General features: G+C 38.9%; 1 protein-coding gene across 2 annotated transcripts in view; it reads left to right on the top strand.

Annotated features, from left to right (window-relative positions):
- CPZ (carboxypeptidase Z) overlaps positions 1 to 12552 on the top strand; it is a 38187-nt gene extending 25635 nt beyond the window's left edge. For both annotated transcript variants that reach the window (XM_005498442.4, XM_065060458.1), the window contains exons 8-11: positions 3535 to 3670; positions 4719 to 4858; positions 8033 to 8132; positions 9904 to 12552. In XM_005498442.4, the coding sequence (XP_005498499.2) occupies positions 3535 to 3670; positions 4719 to 4858; positions 8033 to 8132; positions 9904 to 10259 (732 nt within the window). In that variant the 3' untranslated portion in view covers positions 10260 to 12552. The remainder of the gene's footprint in view (positions 1 to 3534; positions 3671 to 4718; positions 4859 to 8032; positions 8133 to 9903) is intronic.
- Positions 12553 to 18623: the final 6071 nt, after the last annotated feature.

Raw genomic sequence — 18623 nt, 5'->3', positions numbered from 1 at the left:
CTGCCATATGGTGGCAGCCTTGTAACATTTATTCCAGGTCAGATGAACGGGAATGTTTTTTTCCTCTGTCCCTGGAAAGCTGCCCATTTGGGACTCACTGTAAATCTTCTGTGAAATTTTTTGCCATCTTTCCTATTTCCCTTTGGTTTCCTCAATCTAGTATTCATTGCCGACATGCCCACTAGGAGAACATCTAGTTTTTCAGCCTTCTAGTGTGTGTTAAAAATGTCCCTGGTCTCTTAAGAGAAAGTGGTTCTTTATATAATGAACTACATTTGAAAGTAATTGGAAGTTGATCTTTAACTTTATTCTCTTTGAGCATATCTCTAGGCTGACTTCTTCTAAAGTGACAGTTCTCAACAGCACCTATTAAATTTTTAAATATCTATGACTGTTAAACATTTTTATATCAATCCATTTTTTTTTCTGAGCTGTACCATACTTACTGACTCTGCATGTGTGACAATGATTTAGCAGTAAAATAGACTAGGCACTGCACTGTAAAAAGCACATGTGAGAAATGCCTGCCAGGTGGTAATGAAAGCTACAGAAGCTCTTTGTGAGCACTTGGGAAATCATAAACCTCTGCATTTATATCGCATCTCCTGGGCAATGGGTATCCTAATTTACATGTAGATAGCAGAGGAATATGGTAATGTGTGTCTTATCAAGCAGTTCACCGGTGGGATGGCAGGACAGTGGTCCCTCCATCATCTCCAGTTAGAGACCACATGTGAGTTTTGAGTGAAACAATGTGGTCACATGTGCAAAGTGTTCCATCCCAATGCAGTGCCTAGCTGGGCAAGCCCTAATTGCATCCCTGCTTTGCAACAGTGCAAGATGCAGGACCTCACACCTGAGGCTACTGCACAGTCAGTGATTGTAAAGCCTGAGAAGATAACTACAGACTTGGAAGTCTAAAACATACAGAGGAGAGCTCTGGATGTCCTCAATTAAACTCGATTTTTCAAATTAATTGGTACAGAAACCTCAGCAACACTACCAGGATAATTTTAAATTTTGCCCAGAAAGTTATAAAACCTGTACCTGTGAACTGACCTGCATTTAAGTAATGTCATCTGCAGCTGCTACTGCTGGCGAACATGCATCTCAAAATAAAGCAACTTGTTTTAGCTGCCATACATTAGCCATAACCCTTGTTTTGACCACTGACCTGTCGAATTTGCAGTGCAAGGGGAAAAGAGGCAAGTTTACAGCCTTGGCTGCAGGCCAGAGTGAAATGCTGCAGTGTAGACAATGGCTAGAATTTTAAAAAACTCAAATTCTGTGTTTAATAAAGAACATTCAAACCAGATTGCCCTGTTTGAAAATGCATCTGGGTGCTGCCACCTCCCTGTGTCCCTCATGGTGTATGTGTAGTAATGCAAGGACCCAAGACACTGCAGATTTCAAGCCTCTTCAGTCTGCATTGCATCTTGGGCTCGTACCTGCTTGGACCAAGGAGTCTCACAGCTGGACCTTGTCCTTATGCTCATATTTTTCCACCTCGTTCAGTTCTCCTAATCCAGAACTTTCCCATTTTCCGGCTTTTGTGGAGATGGATTGTTTCAGTATGCCTTTGGTGCTTCATGTTACATGAGAGGCTACACTGATGCCTCTGCTCTCCAGAGCAGAAAGATGTTCACCAAGTCAAATTCACTCCCTTTGTTGAAAGGAAATGCTCCCTTCCCCTACCCCGAAAAACCCAGTTGGTGACAGTCAGTGGGTTAAAAGCACTGGCCAAGGTAACAGCACTGATCCCATCCTACAAAATGAAGCATTGTGCTTCAAAAGTCACATGGATTCCTCTGCATTTCTTCCTTTTTTGTTCCACTTTATTATACCAAAATGTCTACAATTTTTTGGGGTCCATGACCAGTCATACCTTAACTACTATGTGATAAGAACTATATAACTATTAGAGCTATCCAAGCATATTTTAACTTTTTTTTTTTTTTAAGGTTTATTTGTTCATTTGTTTTTTAATGAAGTTAATGTGATTTTGGATTTCTCACTTTGTCTTCTCACTACTACACATCTTCGTTCACTTGCACCTGTGGTCAGGCAAAAGCCTTATGCCTCTTGGCATGAAACAAGAGAAGAAAGGCTTCATATTTAGAAACAAAACATCTGCAGATTCCTTTAGGAAAGGTGAGGAACATAGCCTAAGTGACACAGGCACCTTGCAAACTTCTAGCATATATCTATCTTCTACAGAAGGTTCAGAAATAGAACCCAAATTCCTATAGAAATTAAATATATTTGGCCTAGCCCAAACTATTGGCAGTAAAATTTCTTCTTAACATATTTATTTAACATACATTTCTTTCCAGCAGAAGTTTGAAGGAGATGTAATTAACTGGACTGAGCAACACTTAGGCATACAGAAACTCAAGGAAGACGCAAAAGAATTTTGTAATAAGTCAGGTTTTATAGTGTTTGATCATCAGAAATATTTTGGTAAAATGCCTTTACATATCACTCTCATTCCACCTTTTCTTGGTCACCTACCTGATCCTATAAATGGCTCAGCTTTGTGATTATTAGAAACATCTGTAAATATTAGATGAAAATTGTGTGCTTGGTCATTTTGGTCTTTATCCTTGATCACTTCTAAAAATAGGATTTTAGACACCCAACTTCTTGCACATGTTGTGTTAAGCAATACAGTATGGAACTCATGATGCATCTAGAAGTATCTGATAGTTGCTGTCATTTCAATGTTGAAATCTGAAATTATAGCTTTTGTAGATGAGGTTCAGATAAACAAAAAGGAGAGGGAGGATTTCTGTACAAATTTGGTATAAACATTGGAGAAAAATGTCAGGAACCAGATTCAAATAAATGGCTTCTGCAGATCACTGCTGTTTCTTCTGTCTTCACTACATGTACCTGTCACTTCTCCTTTCTGGGTGGTGACTCCTCTGCTCTTCATCAGTATCAACACTCTTAGCAAATCAGCAGTGACATCCTCCATCACTACATCCTATCCTCTGCTTTTTAGAAATGGTTTCTGCCCCACAAAGAAGCAACTGTCATTGAGATCAAACTGGCAGGTTGTCCTGTGTGAGTGATAAGTGTAAAACAAATTGACACTATTTTAAACTGCAGCAGCCAATGTGAGGATCTGGCTGGGCTGAGGCTGGTGTGGGTATTTTTGAAAGGGTGAAAACAGAGAGAGCTAAAACATAATGGGGAGAGCTAATTTCAGATTTAAAATCTGGGACTTGAAGTACAACCAAGCAAAGCCTCTACTCCTGCCCAAAGTGATAGGCTGAAGCCAAGTATCACAAAATCCACTGGTATTTAGTGTTATCTCTGGTTAAATATATTGAATTGCAGAGAAGGACCTTGGAGAAGAGGACAAGTGAAAACTTCCTAGCAGAATATCCTTGCATGGAGCTCCACCTGCTCCATTGGCCTCAAGGGCTCTGGGTGGCTCATTGTCTGGGCTCATAACAGCCATAGTTACTAGCAGCAATGTAAAGTTTACAGTTTGTAAAAGAAAATGTATTTCAAACCCTTCCGTTACAGATGTTTAAAATGCTGGCTAAAGCCTACGCAGATGCACATCCAGTCATCTCAGACCGATCCGAACATCGTTGCGGTGGAAATTTTGTAAAACGCGGAGGTATTATAAATGGTGCTGAGTGGTACAGCTTCACTGGAGGTAAAACCACTTTACCGTCATATCAAGTGAGGTAAAACCTCTATATGACCTTTATGAGACACAAGGGTTTGAAAGAAATAATTTTATTCATTTCAGTAACTTGTAAGGGATTTAAGTAGCAAAACGTATGTTGGTAACATTTATATGCCAATGGGGTGCATTCAGACCTGATATGACCCCAGCAGTTTACAAGTTACAAAAGGGTCAGATTTGTTATTGCATGTAATGTCATTTTAGTTTTAAAATATGAAGTGTAGAAACAAATGCTTGATGCTATGCTCTCCTTCCTCAGAAGCATGAATTTGAATACATCCTGCAGACTATGCAAGCGTAGTTTAAATAAATTCTTTTTTATTTTTTTTTTCCCCAAGAAAAACTACAACAAACATCCCATTCATCTGTGCTGAAGTTGCTAATTTGATTTCCCCAATAATAGTATTTAGTTTTCTTCCAGATTTCTGAAATACTGGGATGGATGAAATATCAGTGTTCACAAAATTTTCAGCAGTTCTTCAGTTGTGTTTTCAGATAGGATTCAGCTGAATCTCAAATAATTATGTTGAAACAAGGCATTTAGGGGGCTTTGGGGGATAAGTGAGAATTAGGTTTAAATATCTTTGGCTTACATTCTTCTGAAAACTATATCCAATGTCTTTTGTACAGAAATAGTTTTGAACATACTAATGGCAAAAGGTCATCTCTTTGCTGGTGACCCATGGCAATCACCTCTGATACAGCCGATTATCCAATTACCGTGATTAAACAATCCTTCTCTCTCTATCACTACTTCTTGGTCAGGTGAATAATAATTTAAAATAAAGCTTTTTCACCTGAAAGAAGTGTCATTATCATTAGTTAATTCACAGTTGAAACGAGTTGTAGAATTCTGAATCTGTTGAACACTTTTTATAAATTGGCCGTGCACTCTCTTTACAATATATTAATCTATACCCACAGGGTTTGTATTCAGCTGACTGCAACAACAAAGCTCCAGTTAATGGTTACATGGCTTGTTCATGATGTCTCCTTTTTCTTTTTAAACCTATAGGCATGGCAGATTTTAATTACCTTCACACAAATTGCTTTGAAGTGACCGTGGAGGTAGGATGTGAAAAGTTTCCTTTGGAGGAAGAGTTGTTCACAATCTGGCATGAAAACAGAGATGCCCTTTTGAATTACATGGAAATGGTATGGCTCTGCTTTTACAGACCTTTGTGCTTACAGTTTTTCTTCTTCATTCTTTGTCAATACTTGTTTCTTTACTCTTTCTCCGGTTTTTGAAATAGCACCGAATCAATCACCACACTACACCAGAGGCCTTGGTGCCTCAGTTTGTCCAGCAGGACACACAAATAATATTTTCCTGTATTGCAGTAAGGGTGGAGACTGAGGACTGTAAAGGTCTTAAAAACAGTGGAAAAGGGAATTGTCTGTAAATACTTTGTGCAACATGATAAATCAGCTATACAAAATTTTATGCTAGAGAACACCCATATATTCAGAAAAATATGAATCACAGAAACAGAGAATCCTTTAGGTTGGAAAAGACTTTTAAGATTATCCATTCTCTTGAAGGTTAAACCAAGATCTGCTTTCCAGAGAGCTTCTTGGAACTTTTTCCTTTCCATATTCCATGTTTGTGACCCCAGCCCTACTGCACAGCAACAGGTTCTAAGTATCTTGCTAGAAAATCCATTTCCACACTTTTCAGCTTGATTTCTTTATTAAAGTAATTTAAAAAGATCAGAAGTCTGATCTTCTAAAGTAACAACTGTATGCCTGTGAGCATTTAAACATGTCATTTAAAAGTAATTTTTAATAATAAGTTTAAGCTCAGCAAAAACAAATACCTCACTGACAATAAGTAAGTGAACACAGAAGCAGAAGTTGCTCATCTTTCAGCCATTAGAAGATTAGCTTTTTGTCATGCCTTACTTTGATAGAGTACCCAGTAATTTAAAATTGTTAGGAGTGTTTTTATGGCCTTTCTAAACAACCTCTTGCTACTTGTGGTAAGTATTATCATTCAATAAAGTCTACAGTACAGACCACCAAACTCATTTCATTTTACAGCTGTCTGATGAAAATGAGTTTTAGTGAATCCAAATGGAGCTGGGTTAAATCCATATATATTGCAGTTGAAGTCTTCAAGATGTAAAGATTTTTATAGTGTGAGATACTGTAGAAGTCTATGCCGGAAAAGCTTTTTGAGTAAATGCAGGACAGTAAGAAAAACAACTTTGTAGATAAGGATGACTGAATTACTCCCGATAAGGATTAAGTCTGCCGAAACCAATTCAAACTTTTCTTATTCTGATATATACCAGGCTGTTTAGTGTGTGTACAAATCTACTTGGCTTAACACGCAGTAGAATTCATTTTCATAGGCACTGATCTCTTCTCCACATCACAAGTGGTATCAAAACACTCACCCAATCTTATGTGACATAGACATGAGGCAAAACAAAAAATAGTATATTTACTAAAGCAAAACAAGTCAACATTGTTAAAGAATTTTCAATTTTGTTATTTTTATCCCATCGTGTTCTAATTGCACAATTATTATCAAAGTTGGATGAGGTCATACTACTTTGAGTATGTCTACACTGTAAATTAAATTTGGGTCTGAGATGGCTCTTCTGACCAGATTTACCCACTATCCATATGATAAATCCTCAAGTTCATGCTGAAAAGCAAATTGCAGTGCTTCATCATAATAGTTCTTAAGGGACAGTTTTCAAGACCTTATACTGAATCGTTCCTAAATTCTCCAGTGAATAGCTCCGCTTAGTATGAAATATCTGTTTAACAAGAGCAGTGACAGCACAGCTTCACCTCAAATAAAAAACTGCTGTCACTAAACTAAACCTTTTTTTTACAGCTTCGTATTAAGAATTACTGTAAAGTTGAATATTGTAATGTTTATTTTTAAACATCTCTATATTCCAACAGAAAGGCAAATATAATTTTCCATTGTTTTGATGCTTTGTTCTGTATTTCTATTGTCTTGTGAACAAGGATAACGGAGAGGGAAAAATGAGAGGAAGAGAAAGAAGGGTGGGAGGAAACGAAGTAAAGAACAGCTCAGGCTGATCATAGAAGCTCAGGGGAATAACCAAAATGGCATTACTTTTCATTTAAAAAGTTCATATAGAATTTCCAATGCAAAATATTTTCATGTCAGGAGGTTGCTCACAAAGAACCTTAAGAGGTTTAATGTTTCAATACTTTGATTTTTCCTGTTTTGTTTTGGTTTTTTGAACTTCAAATATAGTGAGTTGTTTGTACACCTCATTGTATGACAGAATTCACGTTGCTCTTTAGTTTGTCACCAAGCACATTTCTCATCAGCTCAAGCAGCCGTAATCTGTGCTTGCAGAGAAGGGAAAAGGGATATTATACACACTGCTATCATGACATTCTGAATCAGTGAAGTGTAAGCAACAGACCAATTATGAGTCCCAAGTAGCTAAAGAATTCCCTCATCTATTCCTATTCACTGATATTAAATAAGAATATTAACAAATTTTAACAAATTATTAAATATGATATATTGATTAATATGCATATGTGTGTTTGAAAACTACTATTGTAGTTTTCACTACATATTGTGTTAAAGATTGTACATTAAGCAGTATTAATATAGAAATATCCATCTTATTTTATTCTTATCCTTACACTTTACATTGGTAGCAGTGTGTCTATCACAAGAGAGTTGTTGAGTTTTAGTTTTTTATCTCTAAGCAGTTTGAGATCCTTTTCATGTGGTGAAAGCAAATGAAAACTATATATTTCAACTAATATTGAAGACCTGGTTTTCTTATACAACCCACATTAATTGATTCTACTGCCAGGCTTGCAGTTTGTTGTTTGATAAGTGGTACTGTCTGAAAGCTAACAATTCTGCTTGAGTCTGATTTATTTCACACATCTTTTAGAGCTGCTTCATGCTGAATTCACTTATAGCACCAGTGATGCCTTGTCATTGTGTATAGAGCATCAGATTGTTTTTTAAAGCCTTAACTTTTCATTTCTTTGTGGTTCTGGATCTAGGGCAGACATTCAGAAACAGTCTTTAAATACTGTAGTCAGATCATGAGGTGCCAGTGATGTGTGCTGAGGAGTGTTGCTCAATGCAGGGCCACATACCTACCTCAAAAAAGCTCCTTTTTGGTCTCCCTCAGCCCTCTTGGAGCTCCCAAAATAGAGGATGTGATCTGAAGGGGCATTAGTGCCTGAGAGAGTCTATAATGGGTTGAACCCCTTGAAAGTTGTTTACTCTCTACAGGTGTTTCCTTGTAGAAGATGAGGAGCTGATACTGTAGTAAATATCTGCCATCTTACTTTGTTTTGCTTTGCCAGGTTCATCGGGGGATAAAAGGAATTGTGTCTGATAAGTTTGGCAACCCAATAAAAAATGCTCGTATTTCAGTCAGGGGCATCCAGCATGATGTCACCACAGGTAATATTTTTACTTTGAGCTTTTATCTGGGGCAGGGTGAAAGTACTTGCAAAAGTCTGGTCACATTTGATAGAGAAGGCACCTTATTTGAGAACTGAAGGCTCAGCTGTGGGTCTGTTTCTAGAATGACAATAGAGAAGATAGGTCAAATTAGCTGTTGAGTCTGTAGTGTCTGTGGGATGATGTAGTCCTTGCCATTAAAACTTCCACCTGGAACTGTCTGCTGTCCATCAAAGCCAATGTGTCTTCAATGAGATTCAGAAATCCACTTTTAAGTTTCGTGTTTGGGGCAACATGGCAATAACCCTGCTCAGGGGCTGTAACTCAGCATGTGAAGGTCCAGAGTCCTGATAGAATAAATTAGTTGAAATATTGTGAGCATGAGGTGTAGACATTAGAATAGGTTCCACACTGAATTTAACAAGAGGAATATGTGCAGTGATTGGAGGGCCCACAACCTTTTGTATTCATGTGGGAAAGCATAAATATATGCAATTTTTGGACAATAGTTATATCAAATGCAGAAAAGCAGAACACTGAATTACGTTCACTTAATATCTGTCGCCAGCTGGTAAACATGTATTGAGGCATATGCAACTGTTTAATTTTCACAATCATAAAGTTCTGAGCTTTTAGGCTCTCACTGAAATCAATGCTCTCATTTTATTATTGATTTCAGTATGAACATGGTAGGCCATAGGAGTGCAAAATAGAAGATATGAATGGTAACATTTTGGTCTAATGATAGTTGTTGAATCAATTCAGAAAGCCAGAATGGTTTATAATGTAGTGGATGCTTTCCAGCTTTGAAAAAAACTAACATTAGAAAGGATACAATAGTGGAGATGATGCAGATTCTTGAGGCTGGTGGGAGACTCTGGCATGAATTAGGGTCTTTTTCAAACTTTTTCCCAGACAATGGCTTTCCATTGGCAGTGGACCTTTAAAGAACTAAGAATTAAATTAAAAATGTGTTTACATTGAAGGAAAAAGGAGTATTTGTTCTTTAGTTAGGTTGGGTTAAGAATGTCATGTGATTAAAAGATCTTGTAATTTCAGTGTTGAAAGAGAATGAGAAATTCCATGAGAAAGTAGCATTAATGCAACCTTAACTAAGCTAAGAAACTTACCATTCAAAATAAAAGAAATGTAAAATGAAGAATAAATATTCTGTTTTAAAACTCCCTGCTTTTGCCTGCAGGCTCTAACCTTCAGCTGGAGGAAATTTACACCCATTTTACACTAATGGCAATTTATACCAGCTGCAGCTCTGACTCCATAGTCTTATGTGTTATAATGTCTACAAAGTAATTGAACGTAATATAATAAAAGTAGGGATTTCTTAGCTCCTTAGACCTGCTATTTATATATATATATATTGCAGCCTGGATTCTGCTTTCACTTTCTTAAGTTTCACATAGTTTTAAATTAATTTAATTTCTTCTGAGTTATTGCTTGTACGAAGGGGAAAGAAGCATGAAGGAAAGCTTCCCTTCCCTGTGATACAGACACAGCAGTTATTGACATTTTGTGTGTGATATTTTATCCCATTAGCTCCTAAAGGCCAGATTTTCACAGGTGAAGTCTTTTCTTTTTTTGGTCATTCAAGACTTTGCATCTGAACTTTATTCAAAATCTGAATCAAAATCTGAGATATTTTCAAAACCTTCTCCCTAAATGCTCACGCTGTCTGCACATGTGAGTATGTAACTATAAAGGACATAAGAGTGAAAACTAAGCTCAGTTCCATTGTGCTTTTAACTTTCCTAAGCTGCTGATGGAGACTACTGGCGACTCCTGCCTCCTGGGACATATATAATCAGTGCCCAAGCGGCGGGATACAGCCGGGTGATAAAGAGGGTCACCATTCCTGCCAAGATGAAACAGGCTGGGCGAGTCGACTTTGTGTTGCGACCTGCTGAGGCTTGGCCCAACAAACTCCTCCGCCGCTCGATGGAAGACATGTATGACCCGTACGACCCACTGGAACTTTTTGACCCTCATGCCCAACACAGGCAGGCTGAGGCTCGAGGTGGGTCACCGCCGGGCAGGGAGAAGCCCTGGTGGTGGTCCTACTTCAGCTCTCTAGGCCTACACAAACCTCTGTGGCTGCTCAAGCAGCGCTGAAGGGCGTCACAGTGCTCTGCTCACCTTGCTCTGCTGCCCTTCCATCCAACTCCAAACACCCCCACTGCTCTTGGTAATATTTAAATTTGTTTCATTTGAATACAAAATGATAAACAAAGCGCTCTTACTTCTTTTGGTTTCTCTTCACACACCACTGAGTATGTTCAAGTGGTTTTTATATATTAAAACCAATGGTGCACACCTATTCAATGGCCAGGTTTTATGCAGTTTTTTTCTTTGCAATGCTCTGTACTTCTGCCCATGTAGCTAATTGTCACATTCATTAAGTTCGAAGTATCTGCAGAAAAATATTCCTGATCCTTTAATACATTTTTATATATGTCTTAACACATTAATGACTATATACTAAAAACACTTTCAGAAACATCTTTTCTTTCTTATTTTTTATGTTATTTTGGCATATTAAGTTCAGTTCATTAACTCTTCTAATACAGCTCAAAATAATTTCCTTAAAATTCGTTATGTGATATCAGCATTGATTTCAGACAGAAAACACTAGGAATTTGAAAATAAATCTGCATCTAAGTAACATGTTTCATAGGACGGGCTGCTCATAGGCAGGTCAGTATTAATAATAACATACTTTCCCAAGCACTTTTTCAGAAATTATCCTTTGAAGACATACATATTAAAAGTGTTAAATATTTACAGCCTTCCTCCTTTGAAATCTCTTGCACCATGAGTAGGCCCATCAAATCAAGAAAAATGTTTGGAAAGCAAATTCTGTTCCAAGGTAACTGAATATCCAGTCTTTGTGATGTTTAATTGTTAATATAATTCAAACAGTTTTAAATCTGTTAAATAGATTTTTAGTCTATTTCAGTCTATTCAGTCTATTTCAGCAAAATACTAAAAAATACTTTTACTGCTGAAAATACATCCTATGACACATAGAATCACAGAATGTTAGGGATTGGAAGGGACCTCAAAAAATCATCTAGTCCAATCCCACCACCGGAGCAGGAACACCCAGATGAGGTTACACAGGAATGTGTCCAGGCAGGTTTTGAATGTCTCCAGAGAAGGAGACTCCACAACCCCCCTGGGCAGCCTGTTCCAGTGTCTGTCACCCTCACCGAGAAGAAGTTTCTTCTCAAATTTAAGTGGAACCTCCTGTGTTCCAGTTTGTGTCCATTGCCCCTTGTCCTATCATTGGTTGTCACCGAGAAGAGCCTGGCTCCATCCTTGCGACACATCAAAATAGGTGAGATAGTTTGTGAGGAATTTAGGTTAAAATGCAACATATTACACTAAGATTGTTAACGTCATGCATGGTTTTGAATCAATGTATTTGTTAATGAAACTTGCAGACACCAAAGAAATCATAAACTTCTTTTCAAGATAGTTGAGTAAAGCCAGGTGAATTGAGGTCTTTGCAAGATACTGTCTTCTCTCAGAGATCAGATGTAGTGTTTTCTTAGGAAGATTCAAAAAAATATCCTTAATTTTGATGTAACATATAAGACCACACTTCCCTTTGACTTGAACTGGTTAATCTCTATATACTCACAGTATTTCCTCATCTAACTGCTGGAGTGTGTGAATAGGGTGATTGTTTGGAGTTGTACTTACTGCAGCAGTTAGTTGCTGGATTGGCTGTCTGGATTGCCTTTTGATTTCTAAAAACTGTTTTGCTCATCTTAAGTAAAGAAGCCTACATTGCATAAATCCTATAGTCTATGCGCACATACCTCAGACTACAATTGCCCAAGAAAGCCCAAGAGATGAATGATCTTAATTCTGCAACCAGATGCTGCACATGCCTAAGTACCTTATTCCCAGTTGTAATCTGATTGAAGTTAGGAGTCTGTTATTCATATGCTTGAACGTCTGAAGGTCTGGAAACTATGTAAAAATGAAAGAAAACAATTTCATAGCATTTACAAAAAGTAATTATATGGGAGTGAATGTACTGCATGCACATGGATAATTGTTCCTTGCCCAGGCTTGCCAAGTTCAAAAAAGTCTGAATACTAAATATGCCAAAGATAAGCAAGCAAGAGATACACCTCCAGACTTTATTTCCAGTAATAGGTATTACTACTGTTTTCTCTGGTCATTTTTTTCAAAGCTGCCATCCTGTGAAAACAGTGGTAAAGCTAATAAATCAGAATAATATGCCACATTGCTGGCTATTAGCTGCTTTCTATGCACATAATGTCTTTCACACTTAAAAAGACGTTTTCTGTAATTATTTCCTAGATTCTCATAGGGCTATTCAAAATTTTTTCAAGTAATCACAATAAACCTAAGCCCACTGAAATGTAAACCAGAATGACTGTGCAGAAAATCCTCTTCTTTCCTGGAGTCATGAGCTGAAATAGCAGATGTCAGTCAAGACTTGAGAAGGATGGTTTTCTGGGGAGATTGTAAAGATCTGTTATGTTTTCAAGAGTTTGAAAAACTAGTATTTTATACCGCTATACTACTGATGTGAAATCAGTATGATAAAGCACGAGTAGCCTTCTTGTGTCTCTCTACATCATCCACAAAAAGAGGTGGCCAAAAGAAATAAAGTTGACACTTCTGCTAGTTCACACAGAACAATCTATAGAGATGGGACATACTAAAGCACATTGAAGAGACTATGAGGCTCTTGGTAAAACATACCTTAGTCTTCTGGAACTACTTCTTTCTTTTGTAAGAGAAAATCTACAGTTTTCAATTCCTTGGAGGTGGAAAAGACTGCCAGAAAAATTTCCTTGGTGGCTCTCAAAAATAAAAGGGGAAAAAAAAAAATGGTCAAAACCAGTCAAATAAAGCAATCACCTTTCCATCTTAATTTGAGATTAATATAGATTCAGTTCTACATTTAAATGGGAGAGAATGTATTGGCTTGAATTTGCATCCTGGATTGGATTACATAAATCTTCTGCAATATTTATTTCAATCAACAAATGCGTGCTAAATATCAGAGAGTTTTGTTTTAAAAAGCAAACAAACAAACCCAAAACAACCCACCACACAGCTATAATACCATTAAAGCGATTGTTAAGTGGTGGTGAAATTTAAGCAGCTGTAGGCAGCTCTGCAATTAATACATGAAAAGGAACACAGTGGTCAGCTCATGCACGCACCTCTCTGGAAGACACATGTGGAGTTTAATGGAACATAAAGTTAGAAGCATATTAAATACTTTCTGAATAAGAAGAAGGATTGAAATGCTTCAGTGAAACATGCCCTCCCACGGCTGAAGTACAAGTAACATAGGAAAGAAGTAAAAACCAACCAAGTTCCCTGGCAGTCTCCATCATACTTAAACCATGCCTTACAGACTGAGCTTGGCCTTTTTCCAGAGCTACTTTGGAGCATGACAGGTTCAGCAGCCAGACGGTGCTGTCAGGAATTATAGAGTGTGTTCATGAGACTCCCTCTCCTTTTAAGTCAGAGTCTACATAATTTTTTTCAATTACCTTCCAACCACATATTGAACAGTATTGATGTATGTTTTTGTAACATCCTCCTTAATAATTAATTTCCTAGTCTCCACATTCATTTCAGAGAGGATCTTCTCTACCATGGAGCCAAACTTTTTCTGCACAAAACAATCACATCAATAAACGTTCTGACCTGTCAACTGTCCAGACCTCATCGCCCTGCCAGCAATGAATCTTCCCAATAAGCTAAAGCATGCAAACCTAACTAACAACATTACAAGCATAAAGAGCAAAGAGAAAGGTCTGCTTAGGTCATATGTGCAATTTCTCATTTATAAAGCAAAAAAAGGTCATGAACACATACAAAAGACATCAGGAGATAGATCACAAGCTGTGTGCATGAATTATGCCAAAGAAGACTTGGTTCTGTTCCATTCATAAAAACTTTTTAGATCAAAAAGTAAAAAATAAACAAAGGCAGAAAAGTTTGCATCTGTTGACATCTTCATCTCCTGTAAGAAAATGGTTATTTCAGTCTTAGGCCACCCGCATCTAGGAAGGATCATCTTTCTTTTCCTAAAGGTAGAAAAGAAGAGAAAGTTGTCTTAAACTAACTGCCTGAAAACAAAAATTTAAGTGTCAAAATCACTGACTAATGGAAGCTCTCCCTGCTATTGTTTTTCACAATGTTTATACAGTTCTCCTTTTCATGCCTCAGTTTAGCAGCTAAAAGAAGCACTCCAAAACAATATTGCAGTCTATTTTGAAGTCCTGCAAACCAGCTGTCGAGCAGAGTTTGCCAAGCCAGTGCCATTTCTTTGCGTCCATCGCTCTAGTATTGCACTGCCATTCAAAAACAAGCCAGAGATGTCTTGAGCGGTTACGAAAGCAGCCATCAAAGTGAGACGAGCCTGTGTGTCTCTGTGGTGATGCCTGCAGACAGATTGGGAGATCTCTGTGAGGGGTGGGCTTCCCCCTCACAGCAGCGAAAGCACTGAAGATTCAGCCTTCAGGAGACAAGGAACAACAGGGAACAGAGCCGTTCAGGTGGCTTGGATGGAAATGTGAGCCGAAGCTGATACACTTTTTTACAAAGCTCCTGTCAGAGGTACTCTCACGCTGTCTTCCTTTGCTGTCCGAGATCTGTCTTTTGAAGCTACCACAATGTAAAAAGGAGTGGATGGGGAGGTGGTAGTGTATTTGCCCTGCTGTCTTTGTCTTCAGAACATGTTGGAGGAGATATCCCATTTGACACTTGTCTTTTCTGATGTCATGTAGTCTCACATTGTGCTGCCAAAAGGCTTCACATTGGCTTCCTTGATGGGGCAGCCAGACCTTTGCGAGGAGGTGTGCTGCTTCCAGCCACCCATCACATGCAGGGGGACACCAAGAGGACTTCTCTGTAGGGGTTTTTTGGTGGCCATGTGGTTTCTGGCTCCAGGTCTGCTTAAAAGAGAGTGTGATGAATGGGGTTTGTTTTTCCCCAGTTTGGCAGCTCTTCCTGGCTCCCTCTTGCCACCAGTGTCACTCTGGTACAGCAGCACTAGTGTCAGTGTGCCCATGGTGGTATAAGGGAAGAGGCTGAGTGCTTCTGCAGCCCACTGTCAGTAAGCATCTCATAACAGAAGGACTGACCCAGACTTCCTTTATTGGCAGAGCTTGGAACCGTAACACCACTTTTCCATCCCATTCGGAGATGTTAATAGCACATAAGGTCAGTTGGCAATATGTGGTCATATCACTGAACAAGCAAAAAAAAAAATTATAGGAGTTTTTGGCAGGTGCTTGCCACTGCCATGTCTCTGTGGAACTGGATTATGGAAAAGGATGCAGCATTCTAAAAATATTTTTTATAAATTTACATATATATATTTGAAATACATGTATAATTTCAGTATATAGGTCCTAACATTAAAAGGAGGCAGGAAAACAACAACAAAATCATCAGCATACATCTGTAACTGATCTTTGCTATCAGGGATTATTTTCAATGATGGCAGAAAAGACTTAGAAGTTAAAGATTTTTCTTAGGGGTTGTATCACCTAACAATCAAGTTAAAAGAATAGTGGTAGTGGATGCTGATATTATTTTAAATTTTCTTCTTTCAAAATGGAATTTAAATATTTTTGTGCACTCAGTAATGTAATGCACATGTAACCCTTTCAGTTTTCTTTTTCTGCCACAGGAGACACATTCTTTATTTTCATGCAATTAGTGCTAGCATTGTTTTACACCGGATCTGATTTAGGATTTTTAGGATTTATTTAGCTTAAAAATAATAATTCAATGAAATGGACAAGAAAGAGGCAGTGGAAAATCCCTTTCTGATTAAGGCAGGATATTTAGCTTTTCATGAATCACGCAGAAACACAATTCTGAAATATCAGTTTCCTGCAGGATTGAAACTTCATTCAGAGTTACATTTTGAGGAAGATCTTTCTGATTTCTGTTCCTTCTCTTTTAGGAATTACGATTTAGTGTGTGGAAAACAGATTTGTTCTTATTTTCTACCTCATCAGTAATTCTAATTTTGAATAATTGGATAAAAGTCTTAAATCATAACATTTTATTTGTTTCACTGATTTAAGGAAAGTGTTGTTTTATTTTCCTGCCACCACACAAAAGCTGTTAATTTCTCATTAAAAATTCTTTGCACTGACTCAGACTATGCAAAGTAATACATGTTATGCAATGTGTGCTGGGTACCACCATTTATCCTACAGCTACATGAATAAAACTAACAGCAATGTTGCAATAATTAGAAATAAAACCTTGAGCAGCTTAAAGAGTAAATTTATAAGAAACTTTAAGAACATATTTGTAAATTTTGGCCCAGAAGTTCAATAAGTAGAGGCCCAGAAATCTCTGCCTAATTTACAACCAGTAGCTATACGAGTGCTGCTGCTTGGCACATACAGCACTGCCTGCTCTGTAGCAGGGCAACCATCACATTCCTTTCACACAACATCTTGTGAACATCCCAAGTTAGTATAGTTTTTCCTGTTGCTCCTTCTGCTGCTGAACAAGAGAAAAAACAGGGTCTCTGCCACATTACTCACACAGGGCAGTGGTTGCCCCATGTTCAGAGGTCTCCTTTACCTCATTGTCACAGAGGCACCCCAAAATTAGGTTTAGGCGGACAACAAGGTCCAAAACAGACTTTTATTCTGTCCAGGAAAGTCCAGGAAAACAACCAATTAGAAACGGGGTTTATACAATGTTAGTACTCTGGTAACATAAAATACGGGTTCGGATATCAGTTGAGGAAATTATTGGGCTACAGCAAATGAGAATAATGACGATCCACAGTGTGCATACTCACAAGAAAACAACGCTAGAGCCGTCCCCGACTCCAGGAAAATACGCTCGCTTATCTTAGCAAGGAATTATTTAATACGCTTGCTTATCTAGTGAGGAAATACACTTGCCTCTCTCCAGCAAGGACCTACACTCATTTATGCAGCAAGGAAGATATCTAGCAAGTTATCACTCACCCACATGCGAAGGTGAGGCAGGCCTGGTCCTGGGAGGTTACCTTAGATGGTGTCCCAGTCTAAGGGGAAGGCTCATTGGCTGCAGCAGACCCGCAGCTCCGAGAGAACCACACAAAGGGGATCCTTGGTGGGAACCCCATCTTTATAGTCTTGTCACATCTGGCTGTGGGCATTCCAGAAACTCCTCAGCTTCTCTGCACCCCCCTACTCTGGGTATGGGTGCCCCAAAACTTCTCTGCTTCTCTGCACTCCCCTGGCTCTGGCTATGGGCGTCCAGAAACTTCCCAACTTCTTGGCACCTCTTCCCTCTCCTGGCTAACAGCAAACAAAAGTAGCTATTAACTGTCCCATTGAAGGAGGGGGGGATGTGTTGGAGAAGAGGGGGATGTGCATGCACCTTCCACATCGAAAGAAAGAGGAGGAGGATATGCAACTGCCACACTCATTATGTTAAAAGAAGGTTAGTTCAGCTCTGTGGGAGGGTAAGGAGTGTAGCACTGCTTCTCATCTGCAACTCTCTTCCCTAATTCTAATGTTACTCCAGATTGCTTGCAATGTATAGCAGCTGTGAGAGAGATGAGTGAGAATATGTGAGAAAAACATCTCTGCAGACACCAAGGTCAGTGAAGAGGGAGGGGTAGAAGGTATTCCAGGTGCTGGAGCAGAGATTCTCTTGCAGCCTGTGGCTGCAGACTACAGTGAGACTTGCTGTCCCTCTGCAATCCATGGAGGTCCATGGTGGAGGAGATATCTGCCTGCAGCCCAGGGAGGACCCCATGACAGAGCAGGTAGATATGTCCTGAAGAAATCTGTAACCCTGTGAAGAGCCTGTGGAGGAGCAGCTCCTGGTAGGACCAGTAGCCACATGGGGGAGCCCCACTGGAGCAGTCTGTTCCTGATGGACTGTACCCGTGGGAATGACCTATACTGGAGCAGTTCCTGAAGGACTGTAGTCTATGGGAGGGACTCCACACTGGAGCAAAGGAAGAGTGTGAGGAGAAGGAGCACCAGAGATGAAGAGCTATGGACAGACCACAACCTCCATTCCCCATCTTCCTCTGCTGCTCAGGGGGAAGAAAGTAGAAAAGTCAGGAGTGAAGCTGAGCCTGGGAACAAGGAAGGTGAAGGGAAGGTGGGTTTGTTTTTTGCTTTCTGACTATCCTACTATATTTTTAATCAGCAATAAATGAAATTAATCTTCGTCAAGTCTATTTTGCCTATGACAGTAATTGGTGTCCTTATCTCAACCCACAAACTCCTTTTTTCTTTCCCTGCTTTGCTGAGGAGGGGGAGTGAGAGAGCAGCATGATGGGCATTTGGCAGCCAGCAAGGGTTAACCTACTGTGTAGCATCTGCATGTCCCACTGAATTTTTCACTGAGTTACATGTCCTGTGTGTTGTGAGCAAGTATTTAACATGGGTTTTGAATTCCCTTAAGCATCAAGGCCTTAAGTAAAAAGACGTTGTAATG

This window comes from Columba livia, chromosome 4, assembly GCF_036013475.1.
Source record: "Columba livia isolate bColLiv1 breed racing homer chromosome 4, bColLiv1.pat.W.v2, whole genome shotgun sequence".
NCBI lineage: Eukaryota > Metazoa > Chordata > Aves > Columbiformes > Columbidae > Columba > Columba livia.
The sequence above is the reverse complement of the archived record's forward strand: the minus strand, read 5'-3'. Positions and strand labels throughout refer to the sequence as shown.